This window comes from Primulina eburnea, chromosome 1 (genome assembly GCF_022965805.1).
Source record: "Primulina eburnea isolate SZY01 chromosome 1, ASM2296580v1, whole genome shotgun sequence".
Classification (NCBI taxonomy): domain Eukaryota; kingdom Viridiplantae; phylum Streptophyta; class Magnoliopsida; order Lamiales; family Gesneriaceae; genus Primulina; species Primulina eburnea.
Genome location: NC_133101.1, coordinates 9,452,832 through 9,469,746, shown reverse-complemented (window position 1 = coordinate 9,469,746; position 16,915 = coordinate 9,452,832). Strand labels below are relative to the sequence as shown.

General features: G+C 40.3%; 1 protein-coding gene across 1 annotated transcript; it reads right to left on the bottom strand.

The window, feature by feature from the left end:
- Nucleotides 1-14,887: 14,887 nt before the first annotated feature.
- LOC140803621 (uncharacterized) lies at nt 14,888-15,631 on the bottom strand. Its single transcript, XM_073159525.1, has 3 exons — nt 15,614-15,631; nt 14,970-15,530; nt 14,888-14,911 (listed from the first exon to the last, which is right to left on the bottom strand). Exons 1-3 carry the CDS (start codon nt 15,629-15,631, stop codon nt 14,888-14,890), a joined length of 603 nt encoding a protein of 200 aa, XP_073015626.1.
- Between the last annotated feature and the right edge of the window lie 1,284 nt (nt 15,632-16,915).

Here is a 16,915-nt window from a genome sequence, read left to right as displayed (position 1 = left end):
ATAGACATGCAAAAATGGTGATTGTCACCGGTGTTGGCAACACCAATGATAACATGTGTGTGTGATTATTGTACGCACATTCTGAGAGAATTCCGAAGATTGGAAAATCTCTCAAAGTCCAAATGTTTCGAGAATATATAAGTCAATTGATTCTCAGTCCTAACAAATTCCAGTCGAATTATGCATTTTTTCAACCAAATCTCAAATAAAGTGATGTCTTATGTCTATGTTTTTTGTTCGAGAGTGTGGAACAAGATTCTAAAAATGTCTATAGCACTTGAGTTGTCACAATATACCATCATGTAATTATTTAACTTGTAATCCAAGAAAGAAATTCAACTCTCCTACCATGCTCATTTCAAATTACGAAGACATGCACTCAATAAAGTTATCAACAAGTTTTGTGATGCACCGAAGATAATGTCATCTACATAAACTTGACAAATCAGGATATCAGGCTTCAATTTTTGAATAAAGAGAGTTTTATCAACATCACCTCGTTTAAAACCCAAGTTTATCAAATAATTAGCCAATCTACCATATCATGCTCGTGGAGCCTGTTTCAGTCCATAGAACCTTCTTCAGCTTGTAGACATAGTCCATGTGATGTTGATCTTCAAATCCTTTTGGTTGACTTACATATGCTTCCTTATTCAAAATTCCATTTAAAAAGGGACTTTTAGCATCCATTTGATACAATTTGATGTGCATATGACATGCTATGGCAAACAACAGTCGGACTGGCTCAATTCGGGCTACAGGAGCGAAGGTTTATCAAAATCCACCCCCTCAACCTGTGTATACCCTTGAGCTACCAACCAAGCTTTGTTCCGAACAATGTTACCAGATTCATCTGTTTTATTCTTGAAAATATATTTTTTCCAATAACATTGGTATTTAAAGGTCTAGGCACTAAATCTCATACATTATTGCGCACAAATTGTTCAAGTTCTTCATACAATGCATTGATCCAGAATTCATCTTTTAGTGCATCATTAATATTCTTGGGTTCAATTTGAGACACAAAACACGAGTGACTTACCTGAGAAAATGTGGAGCTCATACAGATTAAATCAATCATTTTGCGGTAGTCCACTTTTTCTTTCTTGTTTGCACATCATCATGTAATTCACCAATGATTTGTGATGATGGATGATTCTTCTGAATATTGCTGGGAATTTCTTTTTCACAATTGATCACCACATCATCATAATCATCGTTATCATTATCCACAGTTTCTGTTCGGTTCAGAGGCGGTGTTGTGCTTGTTGTTGCCTCACTGGTCTCAACACCAGACTCAACACCATTTCTGGTCAGTGGCTCACTTATATCCAGCAATTCTTCTACATCATCCTCTGGTGTTTTAATTTTCAGATCTGCAAGATCATCAAACACAACGTTAATTGATTCCATTGTAGTCCTAATTCTCATATTAAAAACATGATAAGCACGGCTATTAGTAGAGTATCCAAGAAAAAGACATTTATTACTTTTGGAATCAAATTTAGCTAGATGATCTCTATCATTCAACAGATAACCTACACATCCAAAAATATGAAAATATTTAAGGTTTGGTCTTCTTCCCATGATAATCTCATGTGAGGTCATTGTAGAACCACTCCTTAAATATACACGGTTGGAAATGTGACAAGCTGTATTTAATGCTTCGGCCCAAAAACGTTTTGACACATTATTCGAAGTTAGCATGACCCGAGCCATTTATTGGAAGGTTAGATTTTTCCTTTTAGCTATGCCGTTTTGTTGAGGGGTCTTCGGAGCTGAATATTCATGAGTGATACCTTTCTTATCGCACAAAGAAATAAAATGAGAATTTTCGAATTCCTTACCAAGATCAGTTCTTATTTTAACCACCCTCATGTCATACAAATTTCATATCAAATGTATCAAAGTTTTTTCTAAGGAAAATTACCCAAGTAAAACTCAAAAAATCATCAACACAAACAAACGAATATTTCTTACCACCCAAGCTCTCAACATCCATCGGACCCATTAGATCCATGTGCAAGATTTCAAGGCACCGTGTTGTCCCAAAGTGTTGCAACATCGGGTGCGCAACACGGGCTTCTTTATCTTTCTGACATGGTCCACATACATAAGCATTACCTGAACTCAAATTTGGCATACCTTTCACAGCATCAAACTTACACAGATTCTTAAAAGTCTTGAAGCTCACATGTTCTAGTTTCTTATGCCATATTTCTAAATCGTTCACCTTGGCACTTTGGCAACCATCATCTTCTCCCAATTGATAGCAATTGTCAGCAGATCGAGTACCTGACATTACACAAACATTGACATCATTAAAAACTTCACAATTATTTTTATCGAACTTAACATGTAAATCATCATCACAGAGTTGAATTATTCTTATTAAGTTCGAGTTAAGTCCTTCAACGTATAGAATATTATGAAGTTCAGGAAGCCCGTCAATATTCAAGGTTTGTTTGCCTACAATTCTTCATTTGGCACCAACACCATATGTAACACGCCCACTTTTTATTTCAACATAATCTGTGAGGTGTTCTTTAGATCCGGTTATGTGGTGTGAGCACCCACTATTAAAGTATCATGTACCTGCAATGTTAGTTTTTAAAGAAGTATAAATGACATTGCATTGAATAGTAGTTTTGGGTACCCATATTTTCCTCGTGGTTGAAATTTTGTTTCTGGTGTTGTGCTTGGAGTTGTGCAACACCCGATTTGATTGCCAATTCAGGTAGTTATTTCTTAGTTTGTAGCTGAAGGGTTTGATGTGAAACAACCCACTCCCATGACAATAACATTAACTAATTACCATATGCGGAAGCTTTAGCATTTAAAAGGGAAAGAACAATATATCCTTTACATCATAAACATAATCTATACTAATATATATGAACATTCACAAAATATCCTCCAACACATAACTACAAGCCAACACATTCAACCAAATACATGATGTTTGTAAAACTTTATATATGTTCACTCCTCCCTAAAAAAAGACATGATAGAAAATCTTTCCCTTGGCCTCTTATATGACTTCCCCCGCCTTGAACAATCCATTTCAGTCCTTTTTATCACCTGCATCACATGACATAACTGGAATGAGAATAATCTCAGTAAGTAAGAAGCTGTACATAGCAATTACATATACATAGCTTGGATTAGATCATGGCTGTGGCAATGGCGGTAAAGAATGAATCATAAATCTCCAATCAATTTAAAGGGTATAATATCATGAATTAAAGGAAGGAAATGACAGTACTGTGACCTGTGACCTGTGACCTGTGGATAGTATCTCTTTGATATATAAATATACCAAAACTGTGAGAGATACTCATAATCATGTGATTGGCCAATGACATGCATGAATTACTATCATTCCTTGACTTTAATCATAGGGACTTTAATTGAGGCATTACATCAAACACTTGATGAACACAAAGGTTTATTAGCTCCTTGATCAATGAATTCAATGAAAATACTTGAACAATGAATATATAATAAGATATAACTCAAGTATACACCAATGAAAGGAGCTAATTATCAATAAACATGGCTTTTATACATATAAATATCATGTGAGCAATTGAAAGAGAACTTCTACTTACACTCCACAATCACTATGATGGCTATGATGAGTTTGAATGAATCCTACAACAATAGTAACAATCACAATCATAAATCATCTCCAATAATTCAATGAATCATGAACCCAACTTAACCCTCAATACTCCAAACCCTTATAAACTCCAAGAATGGTAAGTTCTTACCTTGAAGTTTGAAGATTTAGGTAGGAACAACTAAGAAATATGCTATGATCCTTAAATTTGGAGTGAAGAATTGAAGGGAAGAAAACTTGAGGGAGGAAGGGTTTGATCGAACAAGGAGAAGAGAGAATAAGAATAAGCCCTATCCAAGGCAATATATAAACCTTTTATTGCCTAAAAACGTGTTTTTAATTTTTATACAGAGTGCTGGGCGCATATGCGCGACTTTCTGGGCGCACATGCGCGACCTGTACTGCCCACCGGGCGCATATGCGCGGGTTCTGGCGCATATGCGCTCTGTATTCTGCCAACAACTCATTTTTAAATTCAGAATTAGCAAAAGTGGTCAACATGAAAGTTGTAGCCCTATGTGTTTTCTTGTGTCTCCCAAAATTTCAGGTCATTTGGAGGTCTGAGTAAAAGTTATGCCCATTCTCCCAACATGTGTCAGTACAGGAACAACGAAACACACGACACACTTCGGGCTGCTTTTGGCTCGTCTTCCCTTAGGATTTGAACAAAACTCAAAATAAGAAAGTTATAGCCTTATATCTTATCTTTCTAATGGAAGCGGCCTCACATCAATTGGATCAATATACAAAACATTATACTAAAAACCACAACTACTGCCACGTTTGTCATACCATTTCTGCACTTCCATTTTCTATTTGGCTCAAGTCAACTTTCTATTCTACCCATTCATTTCCATAATCCTCACCAACTATGAACATAATATTAAAACAATAACCATTTCAATATAGATATCCATAACCAGTAACCATTCAACATAATCTCAACCAGTAAAGCATAAAACATGATCATAACAATAATAAACCATAAGGATTAACATAATAAAAGGTTGGGCTATTACAACCTCCCCTCCTTATAAAAATTTCCTCCCCGAAATTTGCTTACCGTCGAATAAATTGGGATAACGATGTTTCATTTCTTCCTCGGGTTCCCAAGTCGCCTCTTCAATCATATGATTCCGCCATAAAACTTTTACTATACCAATCTCTTTGTTTCTTAATACTTTTACCTTGCGATCAAGAATTTGAATCGGTACTTCTTCGTAGCTTAGGTTAGGTAAAAGATCTAATGATTCATGTCGAAGAACATGAGATGGATTGCGAAGATATTTGCGTAGCATAGACACATGAAAGACATTGTGCATTCGATCCAAGTCTGGTGGCAATGCAAGACGATAGGCTCGGTCTCCAATCTTGTCAAGAATTTCAAACGGCCCAATGTATCGAGGACTTAGTTTACCTTTCTTGCCAAATCGCATAACTCCCTTGAGAGGAGCTATTTTAATAAACACGTGATCACCAACCTCGAATGCCAATGGCCGTCGTCGTACATCAGCGTAACTTTTCTGTCTAGACTGAGCGGTCTTCATTCTTTCTTGGATCAATGCCACAACATCTGCTGTTTGTTGAACCAATTCTGGGCCCAACATCTTCCTTTCACCCACCTCTTCCCAGTACAATGGAGATCGGCACTTTCTTCCATATAAAGCCTCGTAGGGTGCCATGCCGATTGAAGACTGGTAGCTGTTATTATACGTGAATTCCACCAAAGGTAACTTAGAATCCCAACTTCCCGTGAAATCAATCGTACAGGCTCGTAACATATCTTCAAGAATTTGAATCACCCTCTCTGACTGCCCATCACTTTGAGGATGATATGCCGTGCTAAAAGCCAACTTTGTGCCCAAGGCTCTATGCAAACTTTTCCAGAATTTAGAAGTAAACCTCGGGTCACGATCAGATACAATTGATACAGAGATTCCATGAAGTCTTACAATCTCAGCTACATAGACTTCAGCATACTGGTTCATTGTAAACGTCGTTTTGACTGGCAGAAAATGAGCCGACTTGGTTAACCTATCAACAATTACCCAGATGGAGTTGTAACCCTTTGGTGTTCTTGGAAGTCCTGTTACGAAGTCCATAGTGATATGCTCCCATTTCCACTGAGGTTTTGGAAGAGATTGCAAAGTTCCAGCAGGTCTTTGATGTTCAATCTTAACCTGCTGACAGGTTAGACATTCAGAAATAAATAACATGATATCTTTCTTCATACCTGGCCACCAATAAAGACGTCGAAGATCTTGATACATTTTGGTACTGCCAGGATGAACTGAATAAGGCGCTGTATGAGCTTCAATAAGTATATCTTTCCGAATGTCATCACCCCTAGGAACACAAATTCTACCTCGAAAGGTCAATAAACCATCATGATTCAAACCGAATTCAGAAACTCCTGTTAAATCATTTTTATTCTTCAACTCTAATAACTGAATATCCAATTGTTGCCCCTTTAGAATACGATCAATCAAAGTAGAGCGAAAAACTAGTGCAGATAACTGATCTAATGTACCTGGAGATACCAGAGTTATTTCGTTCTTTTGCAAATCGAGTAATAACGGTTTCTGAATCATGGAACCCAATAGATAACTGGATTTACGGCTTAAAGCATCTGCAACGACATTAGCTTTTCCAGGATGATAGCTAATGGTGCAATCATAGTCTTTTACCAGTTCCAACCACCTCCGCTACCTCATATTCAATTCTTTCTGCGAAAACAGATAACTCAAACTTTTATGATCTGTAAAAATTTCACACTTCTCACCATATAAATAATGCCGCCATATCTTCAAGGCGAATACTACAGCTGCCAACTCCAAATCATGTGTGGGATAATTCTTCTCGTATTCTTTTAGCTGACGAGAAGCATAAGCGATTACTTTCCCACGTTGCATCAACACCGCACCTAATCCCTGCTTTGAAGCATCTGTATACACAACAAAATCCTGAGTGCCACAGGGAAGTACTAATACAGGGGCAGAAGTTAACTTATCTTTCAAGGTTTGGAAAGCTTGTTGGCATTCAATGGTCCATTCAAACTTGGTAGTTTTCCGTGTCAAACTTGTCAATGGCAATGCTATTTTCGAGAAGTCTGCTATGAATCGTCTGTAATACCCTGCCAAGCCAAGGAAACTTCGTACCTCTGAAACTGTCTTTGGAATAGACCATTGCTTAATAGATTCAATCTTGGACGGATCAACTGCTATTCCTTCTTTTGACACGATGTGGCCCAAAAACGCCACTTGCTCTAACCAAAACTCACATTTCTTTAACTTCGCATATAATTGCTTCTCTCTCAATGTCTTTAATATGATCCTCAAATGCTCCCTATGCAGTTCTTGTGTCTTTGAATATATCAGAATGTCGTCAATAAATACAATCACAAAAGCATCCAAATACGGCTTAAAGACACGATTCATCAAATCCATAAACACTGAAGGAGCATTAGTTAATCCAAACGACATCACCAAAAATTCATAATGGCCATACCTCGTTCTAAAAGCAGTCTTGGGTATGTCCTCCGTTCTCACTTTCAATTGATGATATCCGGATCGAAGATCGATTTTTGAAAATACAGTGGCCCCTTGCAATTGATCAAAAAGATCGTCGATTCGAGGTAAAGGATATTTATTTTTAATAGTTACCTTGTTGAGTTCACGATAATCAATGCATAACCTCAACGATCCATCTTTCTTTTTCACGAACAAAACCGGGGCTCCCCATGGGGAGGAACTAGGACGGATAAACCCTTTATCTAATAGCTCCTGTAATTGATTCTTCAATTCTTTCATTTCAGTTGGAGCCATTGTAGTAGCCCGAATTCCAAATTGGGTAATTAACGGATTAATGGTGATTAAGAAGGTTTAATGTGTAATTTTGACCGTGGTCATGATCGGACGGACCGAAGATGGTTCGGTAGCACCGAAGAGTTCGGACGATCCGAAGTGGGTTCGGTGGATCCGATCATGAGGTGTCAAGAGTTGATCGACACGTCAGTTTACATGCAAGTTCGGATGATCCGAAGTGTAGGTTCGGTGGATCCGATCATGAGGTGTCAAGAGCCGATGGACACGTAGGAGTTCGGACGTTCCGAAGTGGGTTCGGTGGATCCGAACATAGCCTATAAATAGTGCTCGGAATTCCTCATTTTTCATTGCAAATTCTTGAGTTGTGTCTCATATTTGAGAGGTTTGGAAGGTTTCTAGGGTTAGTTGTCGGTCGAGCGATAGCCAAGAGCTGCCAGGATTGGTAGCGTAGCGACGCCTGAGTTACGAGGCAATCGACATCAAAGGGCTGTCGACGGACGGAGGTAAACCCTAAACCTTTGGTAGTACTGGTTTTGCTAGTCGAGCATGGTAGTATTGTTCATTGAGTATGCTTTTGATGCGTAGGCTTGTTCTAGACCTGATTAGCGGTGTTGCGTAAGGCTAGGCTTGCTGTGATAGAGGTACGGAAGTACTATCCGAGATATCCTGATCGAGTATACATCCTTATATGTGTTGCATGATTATGTGGTGCATTGATATATGTCATATGATGCATGCTATTATGTCACGTTTTATGATGCATGTTGCATTTCATGTTGAGCCGTATCTCCTTCGAGATAGCCTTTACTGTTGAGCTGTATCTCTTTCGAGATAAGCTATATCTTGTGGGGCCGCTCAGCCCTGTCTTGTCTTGTGGACGCATGGACACCGAGAGTACACAGTGGCCGACGGGTCCGGAGGGCTTCGGTGATCCGGGACATTTTAGGTCCACGTCTGTTCTTGTAGTGGATGCAGTGACCCAGAGGAGTACCGCGCGGCACTATCCACTTGGCGCCTCTAGACTGAGCATTTTGAGATCCTTTGTTACTCCTGTTTCTTGACTACCCTGGTATCATATCATAGCATGTGCATTTCATATAGGCTTGTATACTCATGCTTTTGTACTGGGCGTTCTTATCGCTCACGTCCTCGGTTTTGTTTATCTTGGACACCCCATTCCCACGGGGCAGGCCTCAGGTTGGATGGCTCAGGAAGAGCAGGAGGAGGACAGTGAGTAGCGGGTTGAGTTAGTTCTTCAGTACTGTTTTGTTTCGATATGGTTGTACCGCATATTTTCATTTTTAGTTTCGAGTTGTTCTGGATTTCGATTGGGTTGTATAACTATAGTTTGTTGGCCTTTTCCGCAATTATCTCTGATTATTATTAATTAAGTTAGTTGCATGCTTAGTTCTTGATTAGTAGGTGATTCTGGAACGGGTCACTACATTTATGGTATCAGAGCATGCTTACGATTTTGGGATATAGATTCTGTTTTGGGATTTTCGTTGACCATTTTACCATTTTCCCCATTCTATCTTGTAGCGATGGCTGACCACTTTGGTGATGAGAGTAGTCAGGGAAGTGTAGGTCGTTGGGGTGACCAGGACGATTTGTTATGCGTCATAAGTTACCATATGTTTCTCTAGACGTCATTCTTTCCGTTTCTACCCCGATGGGTCATTCGGTGTTAGCGAAGCGTCTAGTGATGGGTTGTCCCTTAGATTTTGAGGGTAACGAATTGATTGCGAATCTTATGATCCTGGAGATGGAAGATTTTGATTGTATTCTAGGTATAGATCTATTGACTACCTACCGAGCTACCGTGGATTGTTACCAGAAGCTTGTTCAGTTGTTCAGTTTCGTACGACTGAGAGATCTAGTTGGTTTTTCTATGGTGAGGGAGCGCGACCTCCGATGCCAGTGGTATCTGCTCTGAAAGCCTGTCGTGCTTTAGAGGCGGGCGGGGAAGGCTACCTCATCTATGCGATTGATTCCTCCACAGGTAGTGTTGGTATAGATGATATTCCAGTGGTTTGTGAATTTCCTGATGTTTTCCCAGATGAGATTCCTGGTTTTCTTCCGGTTAGAGAGGTGGAATTTGGCATTGAGTTAATGCCAGGGACTGCACCGATTTCTCGTGCCCCCTATCGTCTTGCTCCGTCAGAGATGAGAGAATTGAAGCAGCAATTGCAGGATCTTCTTGATAAAGGTTATATTCGCCCGAGTGTTTCACCTTGGGGAGCTCCAGTCTTGTTTGTCAAGAAGAAAGATGGATCTATGCGATTGTGCATTGATTATCGCCAGCTGAATCGTGTGACGATCAAAAACAAGTATCCATTACCTCGTATTGATGACTTGTTCGATCAGCTTCAGGGTACCTCTGTTTACTCCAAGATTGACTTGCGATCGGGTTATCATCAGATGAGAGTTAGAGATGATGATATTTCCAAGACTGCATTTCGTACTCGATATGGGCATTACGAGTTTCTAGTTATGCCATTTGGATTGACGAATGCGCCAGCAGTGTTCATGGATCTAATGAACCGAGTCTTTCGGGATTTTCTAGATCAGTTTGTTGTGGTTTTTATCGACGATATCTTGATTTATTCTCACAGTGTGGAAGAGCATATCCAGCACTTGAGGATTGTGTTGCAGATTCTTCGCGAGAAGCAATTGTATGCTAAGCTGAGTAAGTGCGAGTTCTGGATTGATCGTGTAGTATTTCTTGGTCATGTGATTTCCAAGGAAGGAATTTCTGTGGATCCTAGCAAGATTGAGGCAGTGCTGAATTGGTCACGTCCGACGACGGTGGCTGAGATCCGTAGTTTTCTAGGTCTGGCAGGGTATTATCGTCGCTTCATCGTGAATTTCTCTCAGGTAGCTAGACCATTGACGCAACTTACTCGGAAGGATGTTCCATTTGAGTGGTCATCTGAGTGCGAAGATAGTTTCAGAGAGCTTCGTCGACTTCTGACTTCTGCACCTGTTTTGGCGTTACCGTCAGGATCTGATGGTCTCAGTGTTTACACCGATGCTTCTTTTCAAGGCTTAGGGTGTGTGTTGACGCAGAATGGTCATGTGATCGCTTATGCTTCCAGACAGTTGAAACCTCACGAGGAAAAGTATCCTATTCATGATCTAGAATTAGCTGCTATTGTGTTCGCGCTGAAGATCTGGCGTCATTACTTGTACGGGGTTAAGTTTGAAATTTTTACTGATCATAAGAGTCTGAAGTATCTGTTCACTCAGGCTGAGTTGAACATGAGACAACGTCGTTGGATGGATCTACTTAAAGATTATGACTGCGAGATCAAATACCATCCAGGTTCTGCGAATCTCACAGCCGATGCTCTTAGTCGCAAGGTGAGAGCCTCTGCACTTCAGACCAGTGCTATGATTAGTACTATCCAGGATTGTTGTTCATTGGGATTTAATTTCAAACATCGGAAAGGTATGGAGAGCATTCGTGTTGCTACCATTTTATCTGAGCCAGCTTTGTTCGCTCGGATTCGAGATGCACAGATGTCTGATCTCAAGACTCAGAGATTAGCCCGATTGGTTGGTGGAGATAGCAATTTCCATTATCAGTCTAATGGTCTTCTGTGTTTGTCTAATCGGGTTGTGGTACCAAAGGATGATACTTTGAGGGAAGAGATCTTGGCTCAGGCTCATCGAAGCAAGTTGAGTGTCCATCCGGGAAGCAACAAGATGTATAAAGATTTGAGGACACGATTTTGGTGGAAAGGGATGAAGCGCAGCGTTTATCAGTTTGTTTCCAAGTGTCTTGTTTGTCAGCAGGTTAAGGCAGAGCACCGTCGACCGGGAGGATTATTGTTGAACTTACCTATTCCCGAATGGAAGTGGGAGCATATCGCGATGGATTTCATTACTCACTTACCATTGTCTTCGAGGAATAGTGATGCTATTTGGGTAGTGGTGGATCGACTCACCAAGTCTGCTCATTTTCTGCCATATAACCGTGATTTCACTTTCGATCGTATGGCTCGATTGTACATTCAAGAGATTGTACGTTTGCATGGGGTGCCAGTTAGTATTGTCAGTGACAGAGATCCTCGTTTTACCTCACGATTTTGGGGTAGTTTCCAGGCGGTATTGGGTACGTCCCTAAGTTTAAGTACAGCTTATCATCCAGAGACCGACGGTCAGACGGAGAGGACTATCCGTACAATTGAGGATATGATGAGAGCTTGTGTGATGGATTTCGGAACCGCTTGGCAGGATCATTTGCCTTTGATGAGTTCGCGTACAACAACAGCTATCATCGTAGTATTGGTATGGCACCATTTGAGGCGTTGTATGGGCGACGTTGTCGTACTCCATTATTTTGGGATGAAGTTGGGGAACGACATGTTGAGGGACCGGAGTTAGTCCAGCAGGCTATTGATAAGGTTGCAATAATCAAGAAACGGATTAAGATCGCTCAGGATCGACAGGCTAGTTATGCGAACACCAAGCGGCGACCTCTTTATTTTCAGCCAGGTGAGAAAGTGTTTCTCCGAGTTTCGCCTTTTCGCAGGATTTTGAGATTTGGTCTCAAGGGTAAGCTGTCTCCGAGATTTATTGGTCCATTTGAAATATTGGAAAGCGTGGGAGATTTGGCTTACAGACTTGCTTTGCCGCCGTACCTATCAAGTATTCATGATGTGTTCCACGTATCTTTGTTGAGACGATACGTAGCAGATGAGTCTCACATCTTGCATCCCTCTGAAGTTCAACTAAATTCGAATTTGTCTTACGTGGAACGACCAGTGCGGATCCTCGATCGCAAAGACAAGGTGTTGCGGAATAAGATCATTCCTCTTGTCTTAGTTCAGTGGCAACGCAGAGGCACTGAAGAAGCCACTTGGGAGCTAGAGAGTCGTATGCGTTCGGAGCATCCAGAGCTCTTTTGAGTTATGTTTTGTATATGTTTGTGTTTTGCAGTTGTAATCGAAATATCAGTTGTATTCAACAACAGTTGAGATGTAATAACGATGTTGTTATTTCGTTTTGTTCATCCTCTAAGCCTGATTTCGAGGACGAAATCTTTTAAGGGGGGGAGAATGTAGTAGCCCGAATTCCAAATTGGGTAATTAACGGATTAATGGTGATTAAGAAGGTTTAATGTGTAATTTTGACCGTGGTCATGATCGGACGGACCGAAGATGGTTCGGTAGCACCGAAGAGTTCGGACGATCCGAAGTGGGTTCGGTGGATCCGATCATGAGGTGTCAAGAGTTGATCGACACGTCAGTTTACATGCAAGTTCGGATGATCCGAAGTGTAGGTTCGGTGGATCCGATCATGAGGTGTCAAGAGCCGATGGACACGTAGGAGTTCGGACGTTCCGAAGTGGGTTCGGTGGATCCGAACATAGCCTATAAATAGTGCTCGGAATTCCTCATTTTGCATTGCAAATTCTTGAGTTGTGTCTCATATTTGAGAGGTTTGGAAGGTTTCTAGGGTTAGTTGTCGGTCGAGCGATAGCCAAGAGCTGCCAGGATTGGTAGCGTAGCGACGCCTGAGTTACGAGGCAATCGACATCAAAGGGCTGTCGACGGACGGAGGTAAACCCTAAACCTTTGGTAGTACTGGTTTTGCTAGTCGAGCATGGTAGTATTGTTCATTGAGTATGCTTTTGATGCGTAGGCTTGTTCTAGACCTGATTAGCGGTGTTGCGTAAGGCTAGGCCTGCTGTGATAGAGGTACGGAAGTACTATCCGAGATATCCTGGTCGAGTATACATCCTTATATGTGTTGCATGATTATGTGGTGCATTGATATATGTCATATGATGCATGCTATTATGTCACGTTTTATGATGCATGTTGCATTTCATGTTGAGCCGTATCTCCTTCGAGATAGCCTTTACTGTTGAGCTATATCTCTTTCGAGATAAGCTATATCTTGTGGGGCCGCTCAGCCCTGTCTTGTCTTGTGGACGCATGGACACCGAGAGTACACAGTGGCCGACGGGTCCGGAGGGCTTCGGTGATCCGGGACATTTTAGGTCCACGTCTGTTCTTGTAGTGGATGCAGTGACCCAGAGGAGTACCGCGCGGCACTATCCACTTGGCGCCTCTAGACTGAGCATTTTGAGATCCTTTGTTACTCCTGTTTCTTGACTACCCTGGTATCATATCATAGCATGTGCATTTCATATAGGCTTGTATACTCATGCTTTTGTACTGGGCGTTCTTATCGCTCACGTCCTCGGTTTTGTTTATCTTGGACACCCCATTCCCACGGGGCAGGCCTCAGGTTGGATGGCTCAGGAAGAGCAGGAGGAGGACAGTGAGTAGCGGGTTGAGTTAGTTCTTCAGTACTGTTTTGTTTCGATATGGTTGTACCGCATATTTTCATTTTTAGTTTCGAGTTGTTCTGGATTTCGATTGGGTTGTATAACTATCGTTTGTTGGCCTTTTCCGCAATTATCTCTGATTATTATTAATTAAGTTAGTTGCATGCTTAGTTCTTGATTAGTAGGTGATTCTGGAACGGGTCACTACAGCCATTCTGTATGGAGCTTTAGAAATTGGGGCTGTACCTGGACTCAATTCAATAACAAACTCTACCTCTCGATCAGGAGGTAAGCCAGGCACATCATCAGCAAATACATCAGGATAATCCTGAACCACGTCAATATCCTGAATTTGCAAATTACTATCCCTATTCACATCTGATACTAAGGCAAGAAAACCAGTACAACCCTTATTCAATAATTTCGTAGCTTGGAGACAAGAAATAAGGGAAATATTTAACGAGGAACCTAGCCCAATAAATTTATCACCCTCATGACCATCAGTTACAAACCTCACGGTCTTTTCCACACAGTTGATCACACCATGATAAGCGTATAACCAATCCATACCCAAAATAACATCGAAAGCAACCATTGGAATTACAATAAAATCAGCATACAACAATCTCGAACCTATCTGTACTGGACATGCCTTAAGAATACTAGTAGGACAAATCTCATCACCAGAAGGCAACATAATATTGAATTGTAAAGGCATGATAGTAGGCTCGCGAGATAAGGAGTGCATAAATACTTCAGACATAAAGGAATGAGTTGCACCAGTATCAATCAATGTCAGTGCTTCCTTTCCAGATATTAGAATATTACCTGATATGACTGAAGAATCAGGATTGGCTCCTTCTTTTGTCATCGTAAAGATTCTTCCTTGAACTTTTCCTTTATCAGAGGAGAGAGGACATTTTTGTGCGGTATGCCCCATTTCTTTGCACCTATAACATCGGCCACTTCCCACTAGACATTCCCCTTTATGTGGCTTGCCACATTTAGGACATAATGGTCGCTCCATCTCTGAAGAAGGCGCAGAAGGTTTATTACGTTGTTCCATTTTGCCTTTTCCTTTGTGACCACCTCGAGCACTAGTACTTTCCCCTTGACCTCTCGCTTGAAAAGCTTGCCTTCTTAATTCCTGCTCCTTTTCAATTTCTTGTTCATCGTGCTCAGCAAGTAAGGCTCTTTCAACAATGTCTTGATAAGTGATCACCTTGGCCATATGAACATCCCTTCGAATTTCTGGTTTTAACCCACGAAGGAAGTGTTCTCCTTTGTCTTTATCATTTTCAGCAATAAATGAAACAAACACGCATCCTTCTTCAAATTTCAATGTATATTCAGCAACAGACAAGGAGTCTTGCCTCAACTCAAGAAATTCTTTGACCTTCTTTGCTTTAACTTCTCTTGAAAAGTACTTGGCATAAAATAACTCTTTGAACTCTTCCCATTTTAACTCGCGAACATTGACAGTCACTTTCGTAGCTTCCCACCAGATGCGAGCAGCTTTCACTAGCATAAACACAGAACAGCTCACTCTATCTCGATCAGTGAACTTCAGATAGTCAAATATAGCCTCCAAAGATTTAACCCATTCCAAAGCTACGAGTGGATCGGCACCACCGACAAATTCGGGAGGGTTCATACGCCTGAAAAATTCATAGGAACTACCTTCGGTGCTTTCCACTCTAATCTGTCCTCTTCCTTGACCATGACCTTGGGTTGAGGTATGCAGGCTCAACAACTGTTGAATTTGTTCACCATGAACTTTCGCCTGTTCTTGTATTAATTTACTGAATTCATCTACAACGTTGGTAGTCCTATCAGTAGTAGGGTCCTATCATCTCCTTCAGTAACCTTTCGTTTAGGAGGCATTTCCTATATGTAAGCTCACTTTAACATAGATATGAAGAAAATACATCAATAACAATGGAATATGATCAACTCTCAATATTAAAATCAATAGATGCAGGATCGAAAACATACCGGATTGTCCTAGGTAGAAGAAGTCATATACGGTCCAAGAACTTTCGCTCTGATACCAATTGAAGCAACCCACTCCCATGACAATAACATTAACTAATTACCATATGCGGAAGCTTTAGCATTTAAAAGGGAAAGAACAATATATCCTTTACATCATAAACATAATCTATACTAATATATATGAACATTCACAAAATATCCTCCAACACATAACTACAAGCCAACACATTCAACCAAATACATGATGTTTGTAAAACTTTATATATGTTCACTCCTCCCTAAAAAAAGACATGATAGAAAATCTTTCCCTTGGCCTCTTATATGACTTCCCCCACCTTGAACAATCCATTTCAGTCCTTTTTATCACCTGCATCACATGACATAACTGGAATGAGAATAATCTCAGTAAGTAAGAAGCTGTACATAGCAATTACATATACATAGCTTGGATTAGATCATGGCTGTGGCAATGGCGGTAAAGAATGAATCATAAATCTCCAATCAATTTAAAGGGTATAATATCATGAATTAAAGGAAGGAAATGACAGTACTGTGACCTGTGACCTGTGACCTGTGGATAGTATCTCTTTGATATATAAATATACCAAAACTGTGAGAGATACTCATAATCATGTGATTGGCCAATGACATGCATGAATTACTATCATTCCTTGACTTTAATCATAGGGACTTTCATTGAGGCATTACATCAAACACTTGATGAACACAAAGGTTTATTAGCTCCTTGATCAATGAATTCAATGAAAATACTTGAACAATGAATATATAATAAGATATAACTCAAGTATACACCAATGAAAGGAGCTAATTATCAATAAACATGGCTTTTATACATATAAATATCATGTGAGCAATTGAAAGAGAACTTCTACTTACACTCCACAATCACTATGATGGCTATGATGAGTTTGAATGAATCCTACAACAATAGTAACAATCACAATCATAAATCATCTCCAATAATTCAATGAATCATGAACCCAACTTAACCCTCAATACTCCAAACCCTTATAAACTCCAAGAATGGTAAGTTCTTACCTTGAAGTTTGAAGATTTAGGTAGGAACAACTAAGAAATATGCTATGATCCTTAAATTTGGAGTGAAGAATTGAAGGGAAGAAAACTTGAGGGAGGAAGGGTTTGATCGAACAA

Excerpts from the sequence above, each read along its gene's own strand:
- LOC140803621 (XM_073159525.1), bottom strand. Across the intron at positions 14,912-14,969 it reads GGGATGTTCATATGGCCAAG|AAATTGAAAAGGAGCAGGAA; the intron begins GTGATCACTTAT and ends ACGATGAACAAG.